This window comes from Sturnira hondurensis, unplaced genomic scaffold (genome assembly GCF_014824575.4).
Source record: "Sturnira hondurensis isolate 20B ecotype Veracruz unplaced genomic scaffold, ASM1482457v3 Scaffold0020119, whole genome shotgun sequence".
In the NCBI taxonomy this organism is placed as follows: domain Eukaryota; kingdom Metazoa; phylum Chordata; class Mammalia; order Chiroptera; family Phyllostomidae; genus Sturnira; species Sturnira hondurensis.
The window spans coordinates 138,029-158,137 of record NW_028092750.1 but is presented as its reverse complement, the minus strand read 5'-3'; the positions used below and the strand labels follow the sequence as shown (position 1 = coordinate 158,137).

Sequence of the window (20,109 nt, the reverse complement as noted above, 5' to 3'; positions counted from 1 at the left end):
TAAACAAAGGATTAATTTGCACTAAAAGCATTTACTGAGAGCCTACTATGTGTGAGGTACTATTCTAGACATTGGGGATACAGCACAGAACAACAGACAACATTTTCTATATTATATTGTAGCAAAAGTACATAGATGAAAAACAAATACATAAATGAAAGTCTTCACTGGCCAGGTGCTTAGCTTTCATTCACCAAGTGGAAAGTGGATAGGAGAGCTTAGATGTATTATATGAAGGGATATGCAACGTAAAACAGAATGTGCAGAGAAGATCTTAATGAAGATGCTATTTGAGGAAAGGACTGACAAAGGTGAGGTATGGAGACCTGAAGTTGAAGTGACAATATTTGTTCTGGGCACAGCACAAAGGACAGAGCAGCTGGAGAGAGCTGAGGGGAAGACGAAAGGACGAGATTCAAGAGTCACAGGGTGCCAGACAGCGCGGGACCTGTAAATCACTGCAAAGAATTTAGCTTCTACTCAGATGTTAAGCCTTTGGGATATTTTAAGAAGAGGGACCACACGAGATTGCTTCCATTTTAAAGGGAGGTTCGGTTCCTTTGGAAAATAGACTGTGAAGGAAAGGCAAAGACGGAACAGTAAAACAAGTGATCAGGAAGTTGTTCTGACCTAGGTGAGAGATGACTGTGGATTTTTCTCAGAGAGGTTGCAGTAGAGGCCATGAAAAAAGGTTAGATTCTGCATGTATTCTGAAGGATGAGCCCATAGTATTTCCCGACCCTTTGTGCATGGAGTGGGAGAGAAAGGGAGGGCTCAGGACAGCACCACAATTTTTGGCTTGAGTAGCTATATAGATCGACAGCATTGCCATTTCCTGAGATGAGCAAGACATCTGGAGGGACAGTTTGAATATATTAAATTTTTTATTAGAAAACTCCAGGGACATCTGGAGGTTTTTTTTGAATATATTAAATTTGTGATACCCAACAGACATCAAAATGGAAAGGGCAAATAGACAACTGAAGAAAAAATATTTCTGGGACATATAAACTTGTCAATTAAGGGCATTATAGTAATTTTTAACTCATGTGATTCTGTCAAATCTCCAAGGGAAGAATTATAGACAGGAAAGAGAATAAATTCAAAGAGTGAGAACTGGGGCCCTCAGATGCTTAAAGGTCTGGGGTCTGAGGAGAAATGAGTGAAGAACGTCAAGTCAGAAGGAGCAGCTCATGAGGGAGAAACAGCAGGGCTGGACTTCGAGTAAAAGAATGTGTCCAAACAAGAGAGAGTCAAATAACACATCAGACATGACTGAGAAATGAAACAGGCCTGAGGACTGACCATTGAAATTAAAATCCAGAGATCACTGGTGACCTTGATGAGTAATTTCAGTAAAGTGATGATTACAGAAGAGAAAGTATCTTGTCCCCAGGTGGAGTGGATTGAAGAGAAAATGAGGATTTAGGGACAGTGACCGGAAGATGAGTCTTTGAGAGGACTTTGCCATAAAGAAATCAGAGAAATACTGAGGTTGCTGAAAGGACATGTGAGGTCAAGAGAATTGGAATAATGGGTTGAAAGATGAAGATAATTACAAGTTGTTGAAAAGTGAGGGGAAGGTGTGACATAGTTTTACAGGAGTATGGGACTTACCAAGGCTATCACCTCGGGCCTACTTATCCAACACAAGAATATCTCATTAGATTGCATTTCACTTTGTATTCTAAAACCATTCGGCTTTAAGTCTGTCCTGTTTAAACCATTTGACCTTACTAAATTTACTGTATTTCATAAAGCTCTTACAAAACACAGTTAAATTGAAGGTGAAAAATAATGTCAACCTGTTGACAAAATTGAGAGTATGTCTTGTGCATTATTCATTAATTATCATGCTTAACCCACACAGTGATCCAATGCTGAGAGTACTATTGTCCCTAGTTTTTCACGAGGAAACAAAAACTCTAGGAAAACTAAGCAAATTGTTCCATGTCTGTAGTGAAGTAATGGGATTATCAGAATAAAGAGGTGAAATTACCACACACTGTGTTTACTCTGCGTCTGCCATTTCCCCAAAATAACCTTGTCCCTTTGGGTGGCAGAGTGAGTTGATCTTTAATGACTCTTGTATGTATCACACAACATTTACTATGCATAGTAATTGGTAAGTCTGTGGTTACCATTGGAAAATATGATAGTGATAAAAACTCCAAATTTGTCATTATTCCGGTAGGTCAAATTTCTATTTACAGTGAAAAAGGTCTTAGAAAAAAATCAGTAAAAACATGAAAACATAGCATTCTGGTGTTAAAAAATGTATTAAGGGATCAAACAGTTTAACAATTTATAAATAAGACTCTGGAGCCCAGGAAGTAAGTGATCTGCCAGAAGCAGCAGAATTAGTCACAGGAGAATGTGGAGCTCCTGACTCTGCATCTAATGTTCTCTGCAGTGCACATAAAAGCCAATTAACGGGCTGAAATTAGCTCCTACAAAGAGAATTACGAGTTCCCCTTAGTTAATGTGGTTTGGGAGTACTTTTATAATGATACTTCTTTTAAAGTCAGACAGAAAGTGCCAATTTGTTGTTTCTCTGTGAAGCTTTTGCCAATGGTATTATAGTTTGAATCAGATATTTTTTTCATCATCTTTATTCCTTTGAATTTATTGTCCTTTTTCTTCCTGTTTCTCTTTACAAAGGTGGTACAAGAATACACATTTTTGGCCTGCTTCTTATTTATGACTTAGAATGTAATCTCTATCATCTGTCATCCGTTCTGCACTTTCACCATGATGAATTTAAGTCCTTAACAAGGTCCACAGGATTGCTTGCCAAAATGCTCACGAGAAGGAGAGAGGGAGCAGAACTGAGGGGAGAAGGGAGGGAAGGGAGCTCAGGAGGGCGAGACTGAGGGGTGTCTCGAATGTGAGGGAGGCCAAAAGGGGAGAGCAGGCGAGCTGTGTGCAGAGCTGGGAGTCCTCCAAGAGACATACTGCTGGTTGACTAGACTACTGTGTGAAGAAACCACCCTGGTGGCAACTGGAATGAACATGAGAATCTACAGCCTCAAACCATTCAGGGAAAGCAAATGGGAATAGATTACAGAACCTCCTATGAGAGGTTGCAGCACTGACTTGCCGCAGAGAAATAACAAGGGGACAGAGCATCCCACACTTGTCTAATCTTTAAGATCTGCAGTGATGTGCAAACAATGCAGTATATGGATAGTGTACTGTGGATTTGTACACCTGAGACCTATATAATGCCACCCTAATATATTCAATAAAAATAAAAAAAATAAAAATCTTTTTTCTAACATTTGGACTCCAAAGAGCCCCCTTGATACTGGAACCTGTTTCAGGGATCATTGTTTTTTCTTTTAAGCTTTACATACTTTCAGTGATCATGCTAATTTAGACAAGAGAGCTGGAACCTGAGAGTGAGAAAAAAATTATGGGCTATTTATGGTATAATATTACACTATTCTACACTAGTCACTTGATAGAGTTTGAAATTGAGAGATTAATTCTAGATGATGACGAGAAAGAATAAAGTTTGCTTCCCCTCAAAAAAAGAAGCACCAGTGTGTTATTTTTTAGAAAGAACACAGAGTCAGGTAGAAATTTTCTTTTAATCTTTTCTTTTCACTTACTGATTGTGTGGCTTGAGTAAGTTACAAAATTTTTTCTCCTTTGGAAGTTCATGGTTGTTTCACTTGGGTTGACTATAGATAATGCTATACCTTTAGTACTTAGATATGCTAGAAATTAAGGCTGGCCATAACTTGCTCAAAGATATCAGACAAATGCCCTAGAGCCTTATCATTTAACATGACACCATAAATAATTAAGATTTTATGAGTGGTATTTTTAAAAGTTGTTCATCCTCTTGTATTTTCCACAATTTCAACTGTAATACAAGGAAGCTCATAAAGTCTTTATCATCCAATAAACAATGTTCTTTTTGACTGTTATAGTGAATGGAGCTGAGAAGTTTCATTTGACTTATGGAGAAATGTGTTTGGTAACCACTTAGTGTGCCCACCAGTCTTCAACCATCTCTTGTATTTGGATAAAAGTTTTAGTTATGTTCAAACTTGCTGGAGACATACAAGGATGGAACCAGACACTAATCATACTAGCTAACTGCACCCAACATGTTTATGTTGAAGACAATGTCTACACACAGGCACTGCTTGGTGTGTGTGGGGACAGAGCAAACGAAACAAGCAGAGCCTTTGCCTTCTGGAGCATCTCATCTGCTGGAAGAGACACATCATCAAATAACCAGATAAGCAAATGTGTGACAGACTGACATACATTTTCAGGTAAAAAGAGAATCTCGTTTCAGACAGAAACTTGGTCTAGACTGTGGGGTTGGGAAAGGCTTTCCTGAGTGAGGAACCCTTGAACTGAGAACTGAAGAAGGATGAATTATGATGATTTGGCCACAAAAAGACAGACGAGAACTCCAGGTAGAGAAGCAAATATGTCCAGGGGCCCTTTAGTGGCAAAAAGCATGGTGTGTTGGGCTGAGGAGAGAAAGCCAGAGAATCTGAAGCTCAGAGAAGAAAAATGAAAGGTGGGTGAAAGTGGTGAATAAAAAGTAATAAAAGCCAAATTAGCATTAATATACCTCTGAAAAAGTAACACGTTTCTAGCTTTTAATATGTATCAGGCACTGCTTTTGAATGATTTACACAAATTACTTCCATTAATCTTCACTACAACTGTAATGAGTTAGGGTACCATCGCTACTCTGTGGATTCCAGAAACTGAGGCAGAGGGAGAGTGAGCATTGCCCAGGCCTACAGGGAGGAACTGTCAGTGCTGGGTGGGACCTGCACCCCAGTGGGCTGGCTGCATCTGGAGGTGTCCTTCTATTGACTATACTATCTAACCTCCCCATAATCAAAAGCTAAAAAAATAACTATAGTTTCCTTTTCTTAGGTGCTTACCATTACTGGGTATCTTTCCAAGTTCTTAAATGTACTGCAACCTGTCATTCCAGGTAGTGAACAAAACAGACAAAAATTCCTGCCTTTATGAAGCTACATTTCTAGAAGGAGAGGCAAGCAATTGAAACATAAATACATAGCCCTGGCACATGTGGCTCAGTTGGCTGGAGTGTTATCCTATAACCACAAGGTTATAGGTTCGATCCCTGGTCCAGTCTGGCGGATACAGAAAAGCAACTGATTGATGTTTCTCTCTTGCATTGATGTTTTTCTCTTTCCCTTATTTTCTCCCTTCCTCTCTCTCTAAAAGCAATGAAAAAAAAAATGTCCCCAAGTGAGGATATATATGTACACACAATATATAAACAAGTAAATATATAGCATTCTAGATGGCATCTAATGCAAGACAATGAAGGGCTTAAAGGTACAGGGTGGAAGTAAGCATTTCTATTTTGCATAGGGTTTTTGGAAAAGACTTCACTGACATGATGACATTTGAGTAGGGACCTGAAGACAGAAAAAAAGCAGGGCATGTGCCTGAAAGGAGAGTATCCCAGGCAAAAGAAAGAGCAAGCAGAGATACTTGAAGGAGAAGACTCTTGACATGTCCAATAAATAGCAAGGTACACAGTGACAGGATTAGATTGAGTGAAGAGAGAAGCAAGAGGAGAAGCCAGAGAACATCAGGCTATTTCATGTAGGTCCTGGAGGCTGTGGTGGTTCTCCAGCTGCCACTCTGAAAAGCCACTGCAAATGCTTGAGAAGAAACACATAATGTGATGTGTATTAAGGAGATCATCCTACATGATGTGTAGATAATACATTGTGACAGACTGGAAGAAATAGAATGAGATCAATTAAAAGGTTGTTTAAATAAAGAAGGGTAGAGATTGGTTCAATTTGGGGGAGTACTAGAGGGATAATCAATAATGTGAGCTACAGGTGGAGATAGAATCCAAAACCCAAATAAGGGGTTGTATCGGCAAAGGGATATCTATTCTGATGCAGCAAGAGAACACAGATGGATAGGAAAGTTTACACAGGTCCTTTGCATACTTACCATTAATGTTTTCTTTTTCAGGTTTGATTAGAAAGACTTCAATATTATAAGGATATGAGGACTTTCCCCCTCAACTTTTATTATATATGTTGCATGCATTTCTAGAGTTTTTGTTTGTCTTTTAAATTAATTTGCATTTTATAGCATTAATAAGTTTCCATCAGTGAGTTTGGTTGAAGGTGGTCAAAAGGCATGGTCCTAAGATAAATAAGTACTAGGGATATGATGTTCAGCGTGATGCTGCAGTGGACACTGCTGTATGATACATGGTAGGGTTGGTAAGGAGTAGATCTTAAGAATTCTTAACGCAAATATTTTTATCTTTTTTGTATCTCCATGAGATGATGGATATTAACTAAACTTATTAACATTGTTTCACAATGTAAGTTAAATCATTATGCTGCACGCCCTAAATAGTGCTGTGTATCAATTATGCCTCAAAACTGGAAAGAAAAAATGATAAAGCTATTTCTCTCTCTCTCTCTCTCTCTCTCTCTCTCTCTTTTTGGTTGCCCCAGTGCTGCCTGGGTTCTTTCATCTGGGTGGGAGTGAAACAAGGGTTCCTGTCTTGTGCTTCATCCAGCACTCTAATGGCCACTGTAGCCATGGCCCAGAGCTTGATTTAGCTAGAAAATAAAAGCTCTCAATACTTTCATCTAGTTTGTTTTATCAAATTCTCCTTTACAGGTTCTACATGTGGCATTTTGCATAGAAGTATCTTTTCCAACCAAAGTTTATATAAACATTCGTTGGTCACTTATTTCTAAGGCATATATGACTTTTCTCTCATTTTTGAATCTTTAGTGCACCAGGGATCAGTCATATTTACAGTAGGAGTCAAGGAGGGGTCCCTGCCCAGCCTGCCTGCACCACCACCACCACCACCACCACCACCAGGAGCATGGCAGTCGCTCTAATTAGGACATGATGTCCACCCTCCAGGCTTTAACCTCAAGCATCTCACCAATTGTGCAACGTGACCCAGGAACACTTCCTCGAGCCGGATTAAAACTGCCAATCTGCCTGGTGGGTCCTTCATCCTCACTGTGGAAGCAAGGACAAAGAACTGTGAACACTTGTTCTCAAGCCCACACACCCTCTTCAACCAGAATCATTCAGAATGCTTCTTGGGAGTTTATTTTTCATGATTCTACTCACTTCTCACATTACAGGTATGTCTTAATCTTTTCTTATTATGCTAGGAGAGAATGTCTCTTTAATCACAAAGTTTAAATTGTGATCAATAAAAGCATTATATCTGCTGTGGAGAACACAGTACAGGATTCGAGACCAGATCCAGGCTGCCCCTGTGGTTCTGAGATTCGGGTCCTCCGAACGCTCCGAGGATCCATGCGGAGGAGGCAGGGGTGTCCTGAGCATCTGTGGTCCGGCAGCCACTGTGCTGCCATGAGCTGCTCTGTACAGTAGCTGGCTCAAAATTTTATATCATGACCTCTGCTTTCCAGAAAAGGAAACTGAGACTCATGTCGACGGATTAGAGGGATGAGATTGCTACTCGTGGCCGTACTGCTAATAAACTGGTAAAAACTTGATTCAGATAAGAGCAGATTCCACACTCCCACACTTTCTCCTCTATATGGCTCTTCAGTGAGCGTGAAGTGAGTGGGGCTCAGCTCACAAGTGACCCTGGTGTGGCGGGAAATGTGTGCGTTGTATTTAGCCTTGATTGAGAAGCACCCAAAATCCCTTTAACCAGGGAAGCCTGCTATTCAGCTACTGGAGTGCAGACTTGAAATGCAACTGTCCCTAGGAGGTAAAAAGCAGCTTATATGGAAACAGTCTGCTCTGTGAAGAGAAGTAGGTGAGAACTGAGAACAAGATGAAAAGATGGAAGACGCTGACTTCTGTGCCTCCTTTCCAATTTTACTTGTATTTTGCCTGCTATGGAAACATCTGTCTGGATGTCCTTCCCTGTAGAGTGGGGGTGCTCTTTTATAGAGATGTTGTTGATGGCTGCTAATTGGGAGCAACTGAACTCTTGTAAGAGTGACTCTGTTATCCAGTCCCCGTGGTGAATGTTAATGCCCCATGTATTTCCCCCTTATGCTTCTTCTCAGAAAAGGCAATCCTCCGAGCTCAAGGTCAAGAACTGGTTTATCCTAAAAGGCTCCCCCTGATACAGAAGCGAGATGTTTGGCACACCCATGATGATGATGTACAGGTATAGATTTTGAAATAATAAATAAGATGTATGGCCTTCACAGGCATGTGGAAAGCCACCTCTGTTTCTGATTAGAAGCAATCAAGAGAAGAGTCTCAATTTTTCCCAGGACTCACTCTCAGCTTAGAGTCCATGCTTGGGTGGGTGGCAGGGTGGCAGGCAGAGGATGAGAGGAAGCAGCCCCTTGACAGATTGAGAAACAAAAAGGAGTGAAGTGTGAGTTTTTGGGAGTGCCATGAAACATTTTCCAGTTTGTGTGAGGCCTTCCACTAACAGCTTTCTAGATGGGTGGAAGGCAACCTCACTTGCCCTGAGCTGACTCCCCGTGCATCGTGATCTCAGGGTGCTTGCTCTCCAGTGACCTGATATGCAGGCTTATTTGCCTTCCAGATTCTGCAGCAAAGTTAGATGGCTTTCACAGGCACAGCAAGGCCTTCTTGGACAGTTGGCTGGAAGGGTGCTTATTCAGGTATTAAAATTAAAGACAGTTATAATTTTATTTTCAACAGTAATTGAGGTTTATTTAGATAGAAAAGATGTAATACACATCATGGGGCACAAAGCTTAAAATGGAGTTATTTTCAATTCCCACTATTGTAAAAGACTTTCAATGACTGCCTTTGGAACCTCGGGTTTTTAATTTGGCCCACAGAATATGGTCACTTTGCACCAACACACCTTGGGAGGGCTAAGCTTTCCCATTGTGATGGCTTTGGTCTCTTCCACCACCAGAGGAGCCAGCCTTCCAGGCTTTCACTTATCACGCTTCTCAGTGGTAAATGAGGCACCTTCAACTATCCCAATGGTGCCACTGAGGCCTCTTTGACACGGCTTGAAATGATGGAAAGCAACTCTCTATCTGCTGCCATTTGGAGATCGCGTCTAAACATTTTGTCTAATAATCTCCTTACAGACAGATTTGTTTTAAACTCCAGTTCTTTTCTCACCTTCTCAAACCTTTTACTGGTTGAATGTTGGTACTCAGCGAAGGGGCAAACCCCAGCGTTCCACCACTCATTGTGTCAAACCTGGTGGGCTCTTCTGGCACCTATTATCTTAAGACTAATCAAGACTGAATGAAACATCCTGTAATGAGTTTACAAGATGAGCCTGAACCCAGGCAGGAAATACACAAGGTGAGTTTGGAGCACCTGGTAGTACAAGAAAGTAAGGAAGTTGTCAAACCAGCAAACAAAAATCCAAACCCCCTGTGAGGGGAGGATATTAAAAGAACCCAGGAGCCAACTGAAATAGCTCCGAATGGCCAAGAAAAAACAATTTGAGAAAAACAAAACAAATAACATAGATTTGGATGATAACGTAAAGTATAAATGAATATCCATGACACTATATTGATATAAATAATTAATAAGTAAATAAATAGGAGCTGGGATAGATAAATATTTCATACAGAAGAATCAGAAAGTTGCGGTAGTTATTCCCCACCCTGGGAGGTGGAGCATGACTCCTCACCCTGTATGCATGGGCTATGCACACTGACTGCCTTTCAAAGAGTAGAACAAGAAGGCAGGAAGGTACAACTTGACCATGGAGAAAGCTGTCAAGTGCCACCTCAGCCAGTAGAGCAAGGCAAACCTCTCCAGTGATTTCATGTTGCTAGTATGTACTCTTGTCATGATGTGATGAAAATGGCACTTTATTTTGTTTTCTCCCAAATGTCCCTAACCCCATCCCAAGCATAAAAAAAAACACATAAAATCCTAAATTAAGGGACAGCCTACAGAATAGCTGGCCAGTACTCTTCCAAATAGTCAAAGTCATCAAAAATGAAGAAAGCCTGAGAAACTGTCATAGCATAGAGAAGTGTAAGGAGACATGACAGTTAAATGTCCTGTGGCATCCTTGATGGAATCCTAGTGCAGTAAAAGGACATTAGACAACAACTAAGGAAATCTGGCTAAGTGTAGACTAAGCGCAGTATCAACCTTGGTTCATCAAGAGGATACGATGTTAATCAACAATATGGAGACCTGAGTTGTGCGGTACAGGAGAATTCTCTGTATTGTCTTTCCAACTTTCCTCTAAGTTTAAAATGATTCTACAATAAAAATAAATTCACCCTGATTAGTGACTCAGTTGGTTGGAGCATCATCTCATACTCTAAAAGGCTGTGAGTTTGATTCCCGGTCAAGGCACATGCCTAGGTTGCAGGTTCAACCCCTGGTCACGAAGTGTATGGGAGGCAATCAATTGATGTTTCTCTCTCTCTCTCTCTACCCCCCTCCTTCTTCTCTCTCTAAAATCAATAAACATATCCTTGGGTGAGGATTACAAGATATAAAATGAAAAAATACATTTAAAAATTAAGTTAAAATAAATAAAATCAGAAATAAAATATAAAATTTAATATTCTGTTTATTAAAATATTTTAGTGACAAGATTAAACATAATTGTATCACATTTGCCCCTATAAGACAGTTCCTCAATATTAGATAACATAAAAATCATATTCAAAGGGACAAATTTCAAAAAGTCCTGATATCCCGTCTTGTTACTCACAGAGACACAGACACACACCTACACATCCACACAGAAAGGTCAGCCTATTGTAAAATGGGAGTCAACCCTTATTTAATTGAACATCTGTTTCTTGCCTGCCCATGGTGAATACTGTATCTTTATAATCAGGTACTAATTTTATGTGAAACTTGCCATCAAAAAAGCCCTAATTGATGCACACTTCACATTCAGTAAACACAAAACTCCCTTCTCCCTCCCTCAAAGCTGCTTCTCTCTAACTAAACAAACCAGAAACCTGAAGTAATTCTTGACTCCTGTCTGCTGCCTACCCCATCAAACAATCTCCTAGCCTTGTAGATTCTAGCTTGTAAATATCCTTCAGAATGATCAACTCTTCCTTATTCTTGCTGCCACTCCCCTGCCAGAAGTACTATGTTCCATCCATAGCCTTTAAATGTATCGCCTGCCTACAGTCATGATTTCTGCTGAGCCATGACCTATAATAAGGAAGTATCTAAAATATCATACCTACTGAGTTATTCTGCCCAAACTTTTTGCTTCCCTTTGCCATTAAGATAAGGTCTAAATCCTCTTAGGTGACTTACTAGGCTGTACATGATTAGGCTCCTTTCTGTCTTTTCATTTTTTATTTCTACTCAACTTTGACTTTCCAGCAACATTGAACTTCTCTCTGTTCCTCAGACATGTCAAGCTCCTTTCTACCACAGGACCTTTGCATTTGCTGTCCTTTGTCCCTGACTCCTCCTTCCAATAACCCTAGCACAGTCTCTGTGATGACTATTCTTTTATGATGCTTACAACACTCAATTACATTTGCCTGATTTTCTTTTTTGCTAAGCTGTGGCTTCCATAAGGGCAGTGACCTTCAACTCATACACCATTGTATCTTCCCCATTGTCACTGTGGCTGAAATAACAGTGCTTGAATAAGTGAATGAACACTAAACTAAAGAAATACGTAGAATATATGGCCAATAACTATGAATTCTTAAGTTATAAAGAATTCTTATTAATTATAAAGAAATAAAATGCCAGAAAAGAAAAAAGGTGAAAAGACATAAATTAGAAATTTATATATGAATCTACAAATAACAAAAGAAAATGTCAATTCTAATTTTATCAAAGGTAGTGGTTTTTCACAATATTATTTTATTAATGATAACATTTAAGACAAGGATGCAAGAGCCACTGTAAATTTCTAAATTTATACTTTTGTCCTTCAGGGCAATATGGTAGTATTTACCATGAGCTTTACACTTTTCCTGTGTTGGACAGTGAAATTCTGTCCAACTATAGTGTGTATAGCCCAAGTCAAGTTTCTGATCTAAATGTGGGTTAAATAAATTCACATTGTCAGCCATAAAATTCAGACCATAAAATAATACTTGTTGGGATAGAAAAATGGCCCTGGCCATGGTTTACTTTTATGTGAAAAAGTAGGCTATAGGATAGTATACATGAAATTGTTCGAAATACGTAAGCAGAGATTTATTGGGGGTTGAAACTGTAAGAATATATAATAACATATCTCTGGATAAGGGGACAGTATAATTTTTTCACTATTTTATTTTTTCAGCTAGAAAAAAACATAACAATTTAATTAAAATTATTTGAAAGCAAAATCCAGCATATATTAGCTCTCTTATAAATTCAGCTTTATCCATATCTATCATTTTGCCTGAAAGGACAGTCTTCCCAGAGGTCGTCCACCCAGGCTTCTGCCCCATTATCCACCCTGAGCCCACACTAAAGCAGCACACATTTAAGTCACTTGATGGATATTGTTTTTCAGGAAACTTATGAAGATGAATTGTTGTATGAAATAAGTCTACATAAAAAAATCTTAATACTTCACCTTTTAAAATCAAGGTAAGTTTTATTATGATTCAATAATAAGATTTATTAGTCTATAGTGTTAGAGTTTTCATAAAAACTGCCAATGAAGTTAATTCCTCAAGTCACTGTTATCTGTACATAACATGAATTCTTACCCTCCAGTTGTAAACTCACCTCACTTCAACAGCCTCCCATTGTGGACATGGTTCTCTAGTTCATAATTCACACCCTACATGGGGTACTGGAGTGCTCTGAGGTCCACGTGCTCTAATGAGAGATGAATGTACCGCTGCTTTGTGAACCAGTGGATCAAAAGAAATTTGAAAACCATGCCTTCTAAAGTAACTTCAAAGCTATGTAAAATAGATACGAAGCCAAGTTCTGTTTATGCATATACAAGGCTAAATTCATAGTGAACATTCATATACCCAGTAATATGAACACAGACCCATAATCCCATCAATATAGACATGTACACATATGTCCATTGTTTTATTATGCTTGTTTTATATCAGAATTCCTTGTCTATTCATTCAGCTGTCTATCCTCCATTATTTTTATGCATTTCAAATTATATTGCACACATTAATATACTTTCCCCTAAATAACAAGCATATCATTATAGTTTAGTATTGAACATTTTTTCGATGTAAGACTTTATAATGAAATGCACAAATCTGAAGTATGCATTCACTGAATTTAGAAAAATGCACATACCTGTGTTATCTAAACTTCTATAAAAGTGAGCTACAAAAATTTTATTTTAAATGGTCTTTATTTTTTCATCATTCTTGAAGGCCAGTTTTTGTAGAGTTGAAATTAGGGGTATAGCCAAATACAGGTCTGGCCGCCTGCCACTATGAAAGTCATTACTCGAGAGGCAGGTGCTGATGTAAAGGCAAGTGGTTTATTTTCAGGTGCCGGCCACCTGGTTTGTCATGCTGGCCCCATGGTTGGAGGTCAGCAAATCCCCCAGAGCTGGGATGCCTGACGGTTGGAGTCTGTGGCTTCTGAAGTTAGTTCCTAGGATTCTTACACAAACGTGCCATTCATCTATAAGCTACATATTAGTCAGAGTCAGCATTCACAGAAATGAGGTCGAAAGAATGGAGGAGTGGGTTAAAATTTCCCACCATTACATATTCCCACTGTTACATGGGTTGACAGAATTTTTATTTCTTTTGACAAAAGATGCTGACATTTTCTCCTCTCCTGTGACTTTTATAGTCTCTAATGAGATTTTTTGCATGAATTTTGATTCTTAAGGTGAGGGATTTTTACTACAATAATATTTTCTCTAGGTTCTTTTCAAGGTGCCACCTCACTGAAACTGCCAGTCTCTTTTTCTGCCTCTTCTACAGTCTTTTGCCAAACCATGAAATCTAAGTAGAAAGGTTTTTCATGTGAGTGAGATTGATTTTGCTTATCCGTTTTTAGCCTAAGAAGATTTCCTGAGATTTGAAAGCAGGCCGGAGTCTCTTGCTCACATAATGTTTTTATCTATTAACCTTTTAAAATGAGTAGATATGAGTACCTCTTTCTCCTCTTTTCCAGGGAGTTCCTGGCCTCAAATTACAGTGAAACACACTACTCGGCAAAAGGAGAAGAAATCACCAGACACCCTCAGATCATGGTATCTTGAAGAACCTTCCTATGCCTCTTCTCTGAAACTGTCATTTCCTTGTGTGATTTGCAGCCCAATTCTAGCTTCAGAGACTGTTACATCAGAAATGAATCCTACATTGACAATTGTCACTGAATGATCCTAGAATAGGAACCATGGCCCTTTGAACTCTGGAGGAGATTGATCACTGCCTAATGCGCAAAGAGATGACTACTAACGTATTTTTCTTTACCAGACTGACTCTATGAATCCCAAAAGGTACAGTAGGACACCAGAGGAGCTTAAGGAACCCTGGTGAAATTGCAGTCAAGTGAAATGGACAAAACCTAAATAGATGAAACGATTTTAAATCTTCCATCTGATCAACCCTTAAGAGAGTCACATCCCCTTGCCCCATCCGTCTGGTGCACCAACACAGAGGCTTCCCCTTCATTCTCCTAATAAATCTGTGTTTATTTATCATTAGTATTATTTCAGAGGATACCAATTTTATTTTTATAATTTTATCCACCTTTCTAGAACATGCCCTCTGTGGCCTTCTGACCAGGAAAAACCTTATCTCTCTTATGAAAAGTATATATTTAAAACCTCTTTTCTCTATTTAAGGCTACTGTTAACTATGAAATCTAAGTCATCGTGTAATTTTTGTAAAATAGAACAGGAAGAAAAGTGAAGAATATTCTTTCGTGTAGGGGGTGGTGGTTGGTCTGAGATCCTGGAGAACCATGGAAAAGTGTCACACATAGGTGGGAGTTGAACAGATGGAAATGATGGAGATAGTTATTACCTGACAGAATCACCATGGGCAGAGACCAAGTAGGAAGTAATAAAGATACCAGCTATGCCTCGCTGATGTAGCTCAGTGGATTGAGCACGGGCTGTGAACCAAAGGATCGAGGTTCGATTTCCAGTGAGGGCACATGCCTGGGTTGCAGGCGAGTTCCCAGCAGGGACAAACGTGAGGCAACCATACATTCATGTTCCTCTCCCTCTCTCCTTCCCTCCCCTCTCTAAAGATAAATCAAAATCTTAAAAAAAATAAAAATAAAAAAGATACCAGCTCTGTTGAAGCAGAGAATCAGGACAGAAAGGCATAAGGGAACCTGGTTGAAGGATGAGACCTAATTTTAACAATCATAGGCAACACAACTGGGGAAAAATATAATAGCACAGGAGAGTAGTTTGGTTGAGATTTTAGGAAGGATTAAAGTAGTAATATTAGAGAAAGTAATCATGCAATTAAAGTAAAAAGACTCTAAAGTAGTTTCAAAATGAAAGAATGCATTGAATGAATGCATGGATGAATATAAATGTAATTTGTGATACTGAAATGCTGATATAGTGGGAACATATAGTATGTAGATATTTTATTTGTATACCAATAAATGTATTTACGTTAATAGCCTCCTCACATGTTTCAGGATCACTGTTTTTACCAAGGATCCATTATACATGAACATGATTCTGCTGCCAGTATCAGCACATGCCATGGCCTCAGGTAACGCACACTTTCCATTTTCTTTGAGTTTTCTTCTGGATTTTTAAAGAAATTGATTTCTCACCTTTCTTGTTAACAATGTGGTAAACAGAAAAACTAATCAAGAAAAGTTACTGTATATTTTTAGCATGAGTTCTACTTTAACCCATTGTTTATGTTCACCTTTGACAAAAAGATGTCTAATGCCAGCTCTAAGCAATGAAAGCTTTTCAGTATGCGATCAAGAGATTCAGAGTTGGAAGTCTGCTGGAAATCTTCTGTTATAGATCAGGACACTGAAATAAAACACTTGCTCCTGAACATTCTATTTGCTAGTGGTGGAATTTAGTCCAAACCAGGTCTCCTGACTTAGAGTTCTGTGAATCCCTGCCACACTTCAACACTTCTCAGTGTTTTCATTGTCTAGGAAGTAAAACATCGGAAGTACAACCTATAGAAGTTCCCTACAGATCTTGGGCTCCAGGACAATGGAGGGAGATGTAGAGAGGTAGTGGGTAGAAAAACAAGAAAATTGTCTTTTGTGATGAGGACTTGGCTTGGGTAGTTCCTGGTATTTTCAAGTATGAGAACCCTTTAATAACAAAATTATCACATAATAGTACTTATAAGTTAGTACATACCCTATAATTAATGCATGATGGGCATAAAAATTTGCAGCATTTTCTAAAGAAATCTGAGACTTGCCAGGGATCTACAAGCCCAGGTGGGAACTGCTACTCGACCTGAAACACCAAAGTAGAGATTGGGGTGTCAAACTTCTGAAAGATCCAAGTGAGCTGACTCTTACAAAAACTTAGTAATTCAATCAAAGACTGTATGTTATCTCATATCTTCATCACTCAGAACACTTGGCTGCACCCTCATGAGTCTCTGCCCTTAAACTTCTTCTCCTTTCTTAAAAGGCAACATCAATAAAAATGGGACAGAGTAGTTTTATGTAGTAACGTAGTAGTAAAAAGTCTTAGCTATACGTTGTATTCTCAATTTCCACAGGGGATTCTTCAGGGTATATGACCAAAGGTACCTCATTGAACCAGTGAAATACTCAGATGAGGGAGAACATTTGGTGTTCAAATATAATGCAAAGATGCAGTATGCTGCCAATTATTCTTGTAAAGAGCTCAATTTCACCAGGAATTTCACAACTGTTCCAAACAATAACACCAAGTCCATGGAAGACTCTCAAATGGAAGTGAGTGCTTTACTTTCAAATTACCTTTCCTCTCTTCCTTTATGATCTCAAGAGGAAAATTGTGGCCTCAATTAATGAAGTATACATTCTACTTGGGCTGATCTCTTAATTGTTTGAAATCAGAAATGTCAAACATTTGCATTTGTTATCTATATAGAAAGTGATAGTTCTATACAGTAAATTTCAGTTTGTCCCATTGAATTGAAGGAAGGGCAATATCTACAAATGCATGTCTAGGTACACAGGATTAGGGCAATAAATGGCTAGAAAGAATGAAATTTATAATGTCTTGAAACCTACCCTAGATATTGTCTGCTCTTGTCTCTCTGACAAGAGAGACATTATCAGGGAGTCGATAGGCCAGGCTCTCTCCCTTTCATTGGGTCAAGTGTTCTAAATGTTAAGGACATTTAAGAGTAATAAAAGGTTCAATTTCTAGTGGGATTATTGCACAAAAAGTCCTCTGTATTTTAGGCTTTTCTCTACAACCAACTGGTATCTCTTTAAATGCCCCCCCCCGAATATTATTCTTTAAGCTTTAAGAGTGTTCATCTTCACATATCCATAGTCCAGACAGTGTCTGAAACACACTAGACGCCTAATGGCTGTTCTCCAATTGAATGAATCAACCAATAAGTGATTACATAGTCTCCAAATATATGGTGATGGAAGCTGATTTGACTTTGGGTGGTAGTTATACAATGCAATATACAGATTATGCATCATAGACATGTATACCTGAAACCTATATGACCATGTGAACCAATGCCATCTCAATAAATTTAATCAAATACAAATTAATCTTTGAACAGTATGTCTTCATTTTATACTCAAAAAATATGTATGTACTTCAGTACATGCCACCAAAAGCTGAAAATGCAGAATTTCTTCATATGGCTTTTTTATAAAAGATCTATAATTAGCAACTTTTATACACAGTTGCTTGGCATTGAGACTCCTGCAGCAGAGGCAACTTGGAGAGAGGAGTGAGGGTAAATGGAAAACAATCAGTCCTATTAGCCAGACTGTAGGCTAAACTTAGCTTTGTGTTAGTTCTGAGCTATTACAAATGGGTGATTTTCTCTTTTACAAGAGCATGCTTTGTAAGTATTTATTTTGTAAGTGGAAAAAACCCTAAATGTTGAAAACTAGATTTATAATTTTTTATTTATAACTTATTTGAAAGACTAAACCAGGAAAGAAAAAAATAATCAAACATAGAATGTTGGTTCAAGTTTGTTACAATCTGATGTCAAGGCCACATATTTTAATAACATAATAAGATTTATTTAGATAACTTCCTAAAATTATTAAGCATACATCTATACCTCACTTTCTTGTATGAAAAATTCATATTTTTCATGTTTTTATGGTAATTTAAAATGTTAAGATAAGAAATATTAACTAGACTTCATTAATATTTTTAATATTATCAGAACCCTCATAAGGAAAATTATGTTGAGCTGTTCATTGTTGCCGATGATAATGTGGTAAGTTTTCAGATGAACATTTGCTTCTTCATTCATCCTTTTAAAACTAGAGTTGTGATTCTAACCAAGAAAAAATATTTTAGTCAGAATTTCATTCTGGGCTCAAAGTCTTGTTTTTAGCTCCTGCCAGGTTTATATAAGAGATAATTAGGTCCTTTGGCAGTACAGCAAACTAAGTCAAAATAATAGAACTACTTTCCATATTACAAACATATGAAAATGCTGAACAACATATAAAGAAAAATAAAACTATATTCATAGTCTGCAGTTGAGCTTAAAAAACAAAACAAAACAGGGAATCCCCAAGTGCCAAAAATGAGGGAGATCTTCATTAGAGTAGTAAATAACATTCAAAGGCTTGGTGACCCACAATATATAGAGAATGTAGTGCATGATACCCAGAGCCACGAAGGGCTGGTCAATCCCTGAAAGGGAACTAGAAAAGCTCTGTGCACTAAAAATGCAAAGAGGAAGGAAGTGCTCTGGCTGTTTGCGGCTAGGGGCAGTAGATATGCAAGCGGAAAGCAAAAACCCTAGGTCTGTGTCATGCATGGTGTGGTATTGTATTTTTTTTCCAAAGCAAAAATGCTACGTCAAAGTCTCCACATAAAAAGTGGTCAAAAACTTGATACTTCTAGAGTCCAAATCAAATATGCTTTTAAAGGACATTTTTATAATCCTAGGTCAAACTAACTGCATGAGAAAGAGTCAACCAACATAATGGAAAGGAAAATAAACTGTTTGAGAACTTTAAATCATCTAATGATATTTCAGATTATACACTAATGTCTTAGTCTAAAAAGATATACAATAAAAATGACAAATTATAGAAAAATAAGGGGTTTTGGCTGCCATCTAGCAGAAAATTTTAGATCAAGCAGGAAAAAAATAAACAAAAATGGAAAAGATTTGAGCCACAAAAATATAGATTTTATTTAATAATTTGATAAAATGTCCTATAATTATTTTATACAAAAATAGACAACATATATTATTTTCACATGCAAATAAAATATTTTCAGAAATTAAACTGACAGTTGGCCACAAAGAAAGTACAAAGAAATATGAAGGTGTAGATACTATAAAGATTACTTTTTTAAAAACCAGAACCAATTTGGAAACTATAACAAAAATTGTTACATGAATCCACTAAAAGATCATTGGTTTGCAAACTAAAACAACATATATTTTCAAATATTAACAGACTAAAAATTAAATCTGAAATTATCCTGATTTATCCAAATTTATTACAACAAAAATATTCACTATAGATAAAATTTATTAGATGCATGTGACAATGCAGTATTTAGAATGATATTTGAGGATAAATATTTGTATTATAAAAAGAAATTTAGTAAACCAAAAGTCAAACTGGAAAAGTTAGAAAATAAAACAGAATAAATTCAAAAAATACAGAAAAATAAAATAATTTTGACAATGAATAAAATTAATAAAATACACAATCAAAAAGAAACAATTGAGTAGATCAGCAAAGCCAAACAGTAATCTCTTGAAAAAATTAATGAAATAGAGGAACTTCTGACAATACTTATTAAGAAAAAATAAAAGTAGAAGTAAAATTAGGAATAAAAGGAAAACATAACTGTAAACATAGTAGAGATTACGTGTCATTTAAAAAATGTACAACATTGAGCCAATAAATTTATGAGCAGAAGCATGTAGTATAGTGTTAACTTCACTGACTTGAGAAATAGGAAATAGGAAATAGGAAACCCCACAAGGATTATAACAAATTTATAAAGTTAAATAAGCAGCCCACAATCTGACAAATAAAGACACGGGTCAG

The 20,109-nt window shown here is 37.6% G+C and overlaps 1 protein-coding gene across 1 annotated transcript in view; it reads left to right on the top strand.

Annotated features, from left to right (window-relative positions):
* Nucleotides 1–241: 241 nt before the first annotated feature.
* Nucleotides 242–20,109, top strand: part of ADAM7 (ADAM metallopeptidase domain 7) — a gene marked incomplete at its 3' end in the record, with an annotated part of 52,034 nt that continues 32,166 nt past the window's right edge. Inside the window, exons 1-7 of the mRNA XM_037028662.1 lie at nt 242–311; nt 8,058–8,161; nt 12,455–12,531; nt 14,053–14,131; nt 15,544–15,620; nt 16,614–16,812; nt 18,249–18,302. Coding sequence (XP_036884557.1) covers nt 242–311; nt 8,058–8,161; nt 12,455–12,531; nt 14,053–14,131; nt 15,544–15,620; nt 16,614–16,812; nt 18,249–18,302 — 660 coding nt within the window. The remainder of the gene's footprint in view (nt 312–8,057; nt 8,162–12,454; nt 12,532–14,052; nt 14,132–15,543; nt 15,621–16,613; nt 16,813–18,248; nt 18,303–20,109) is intronic.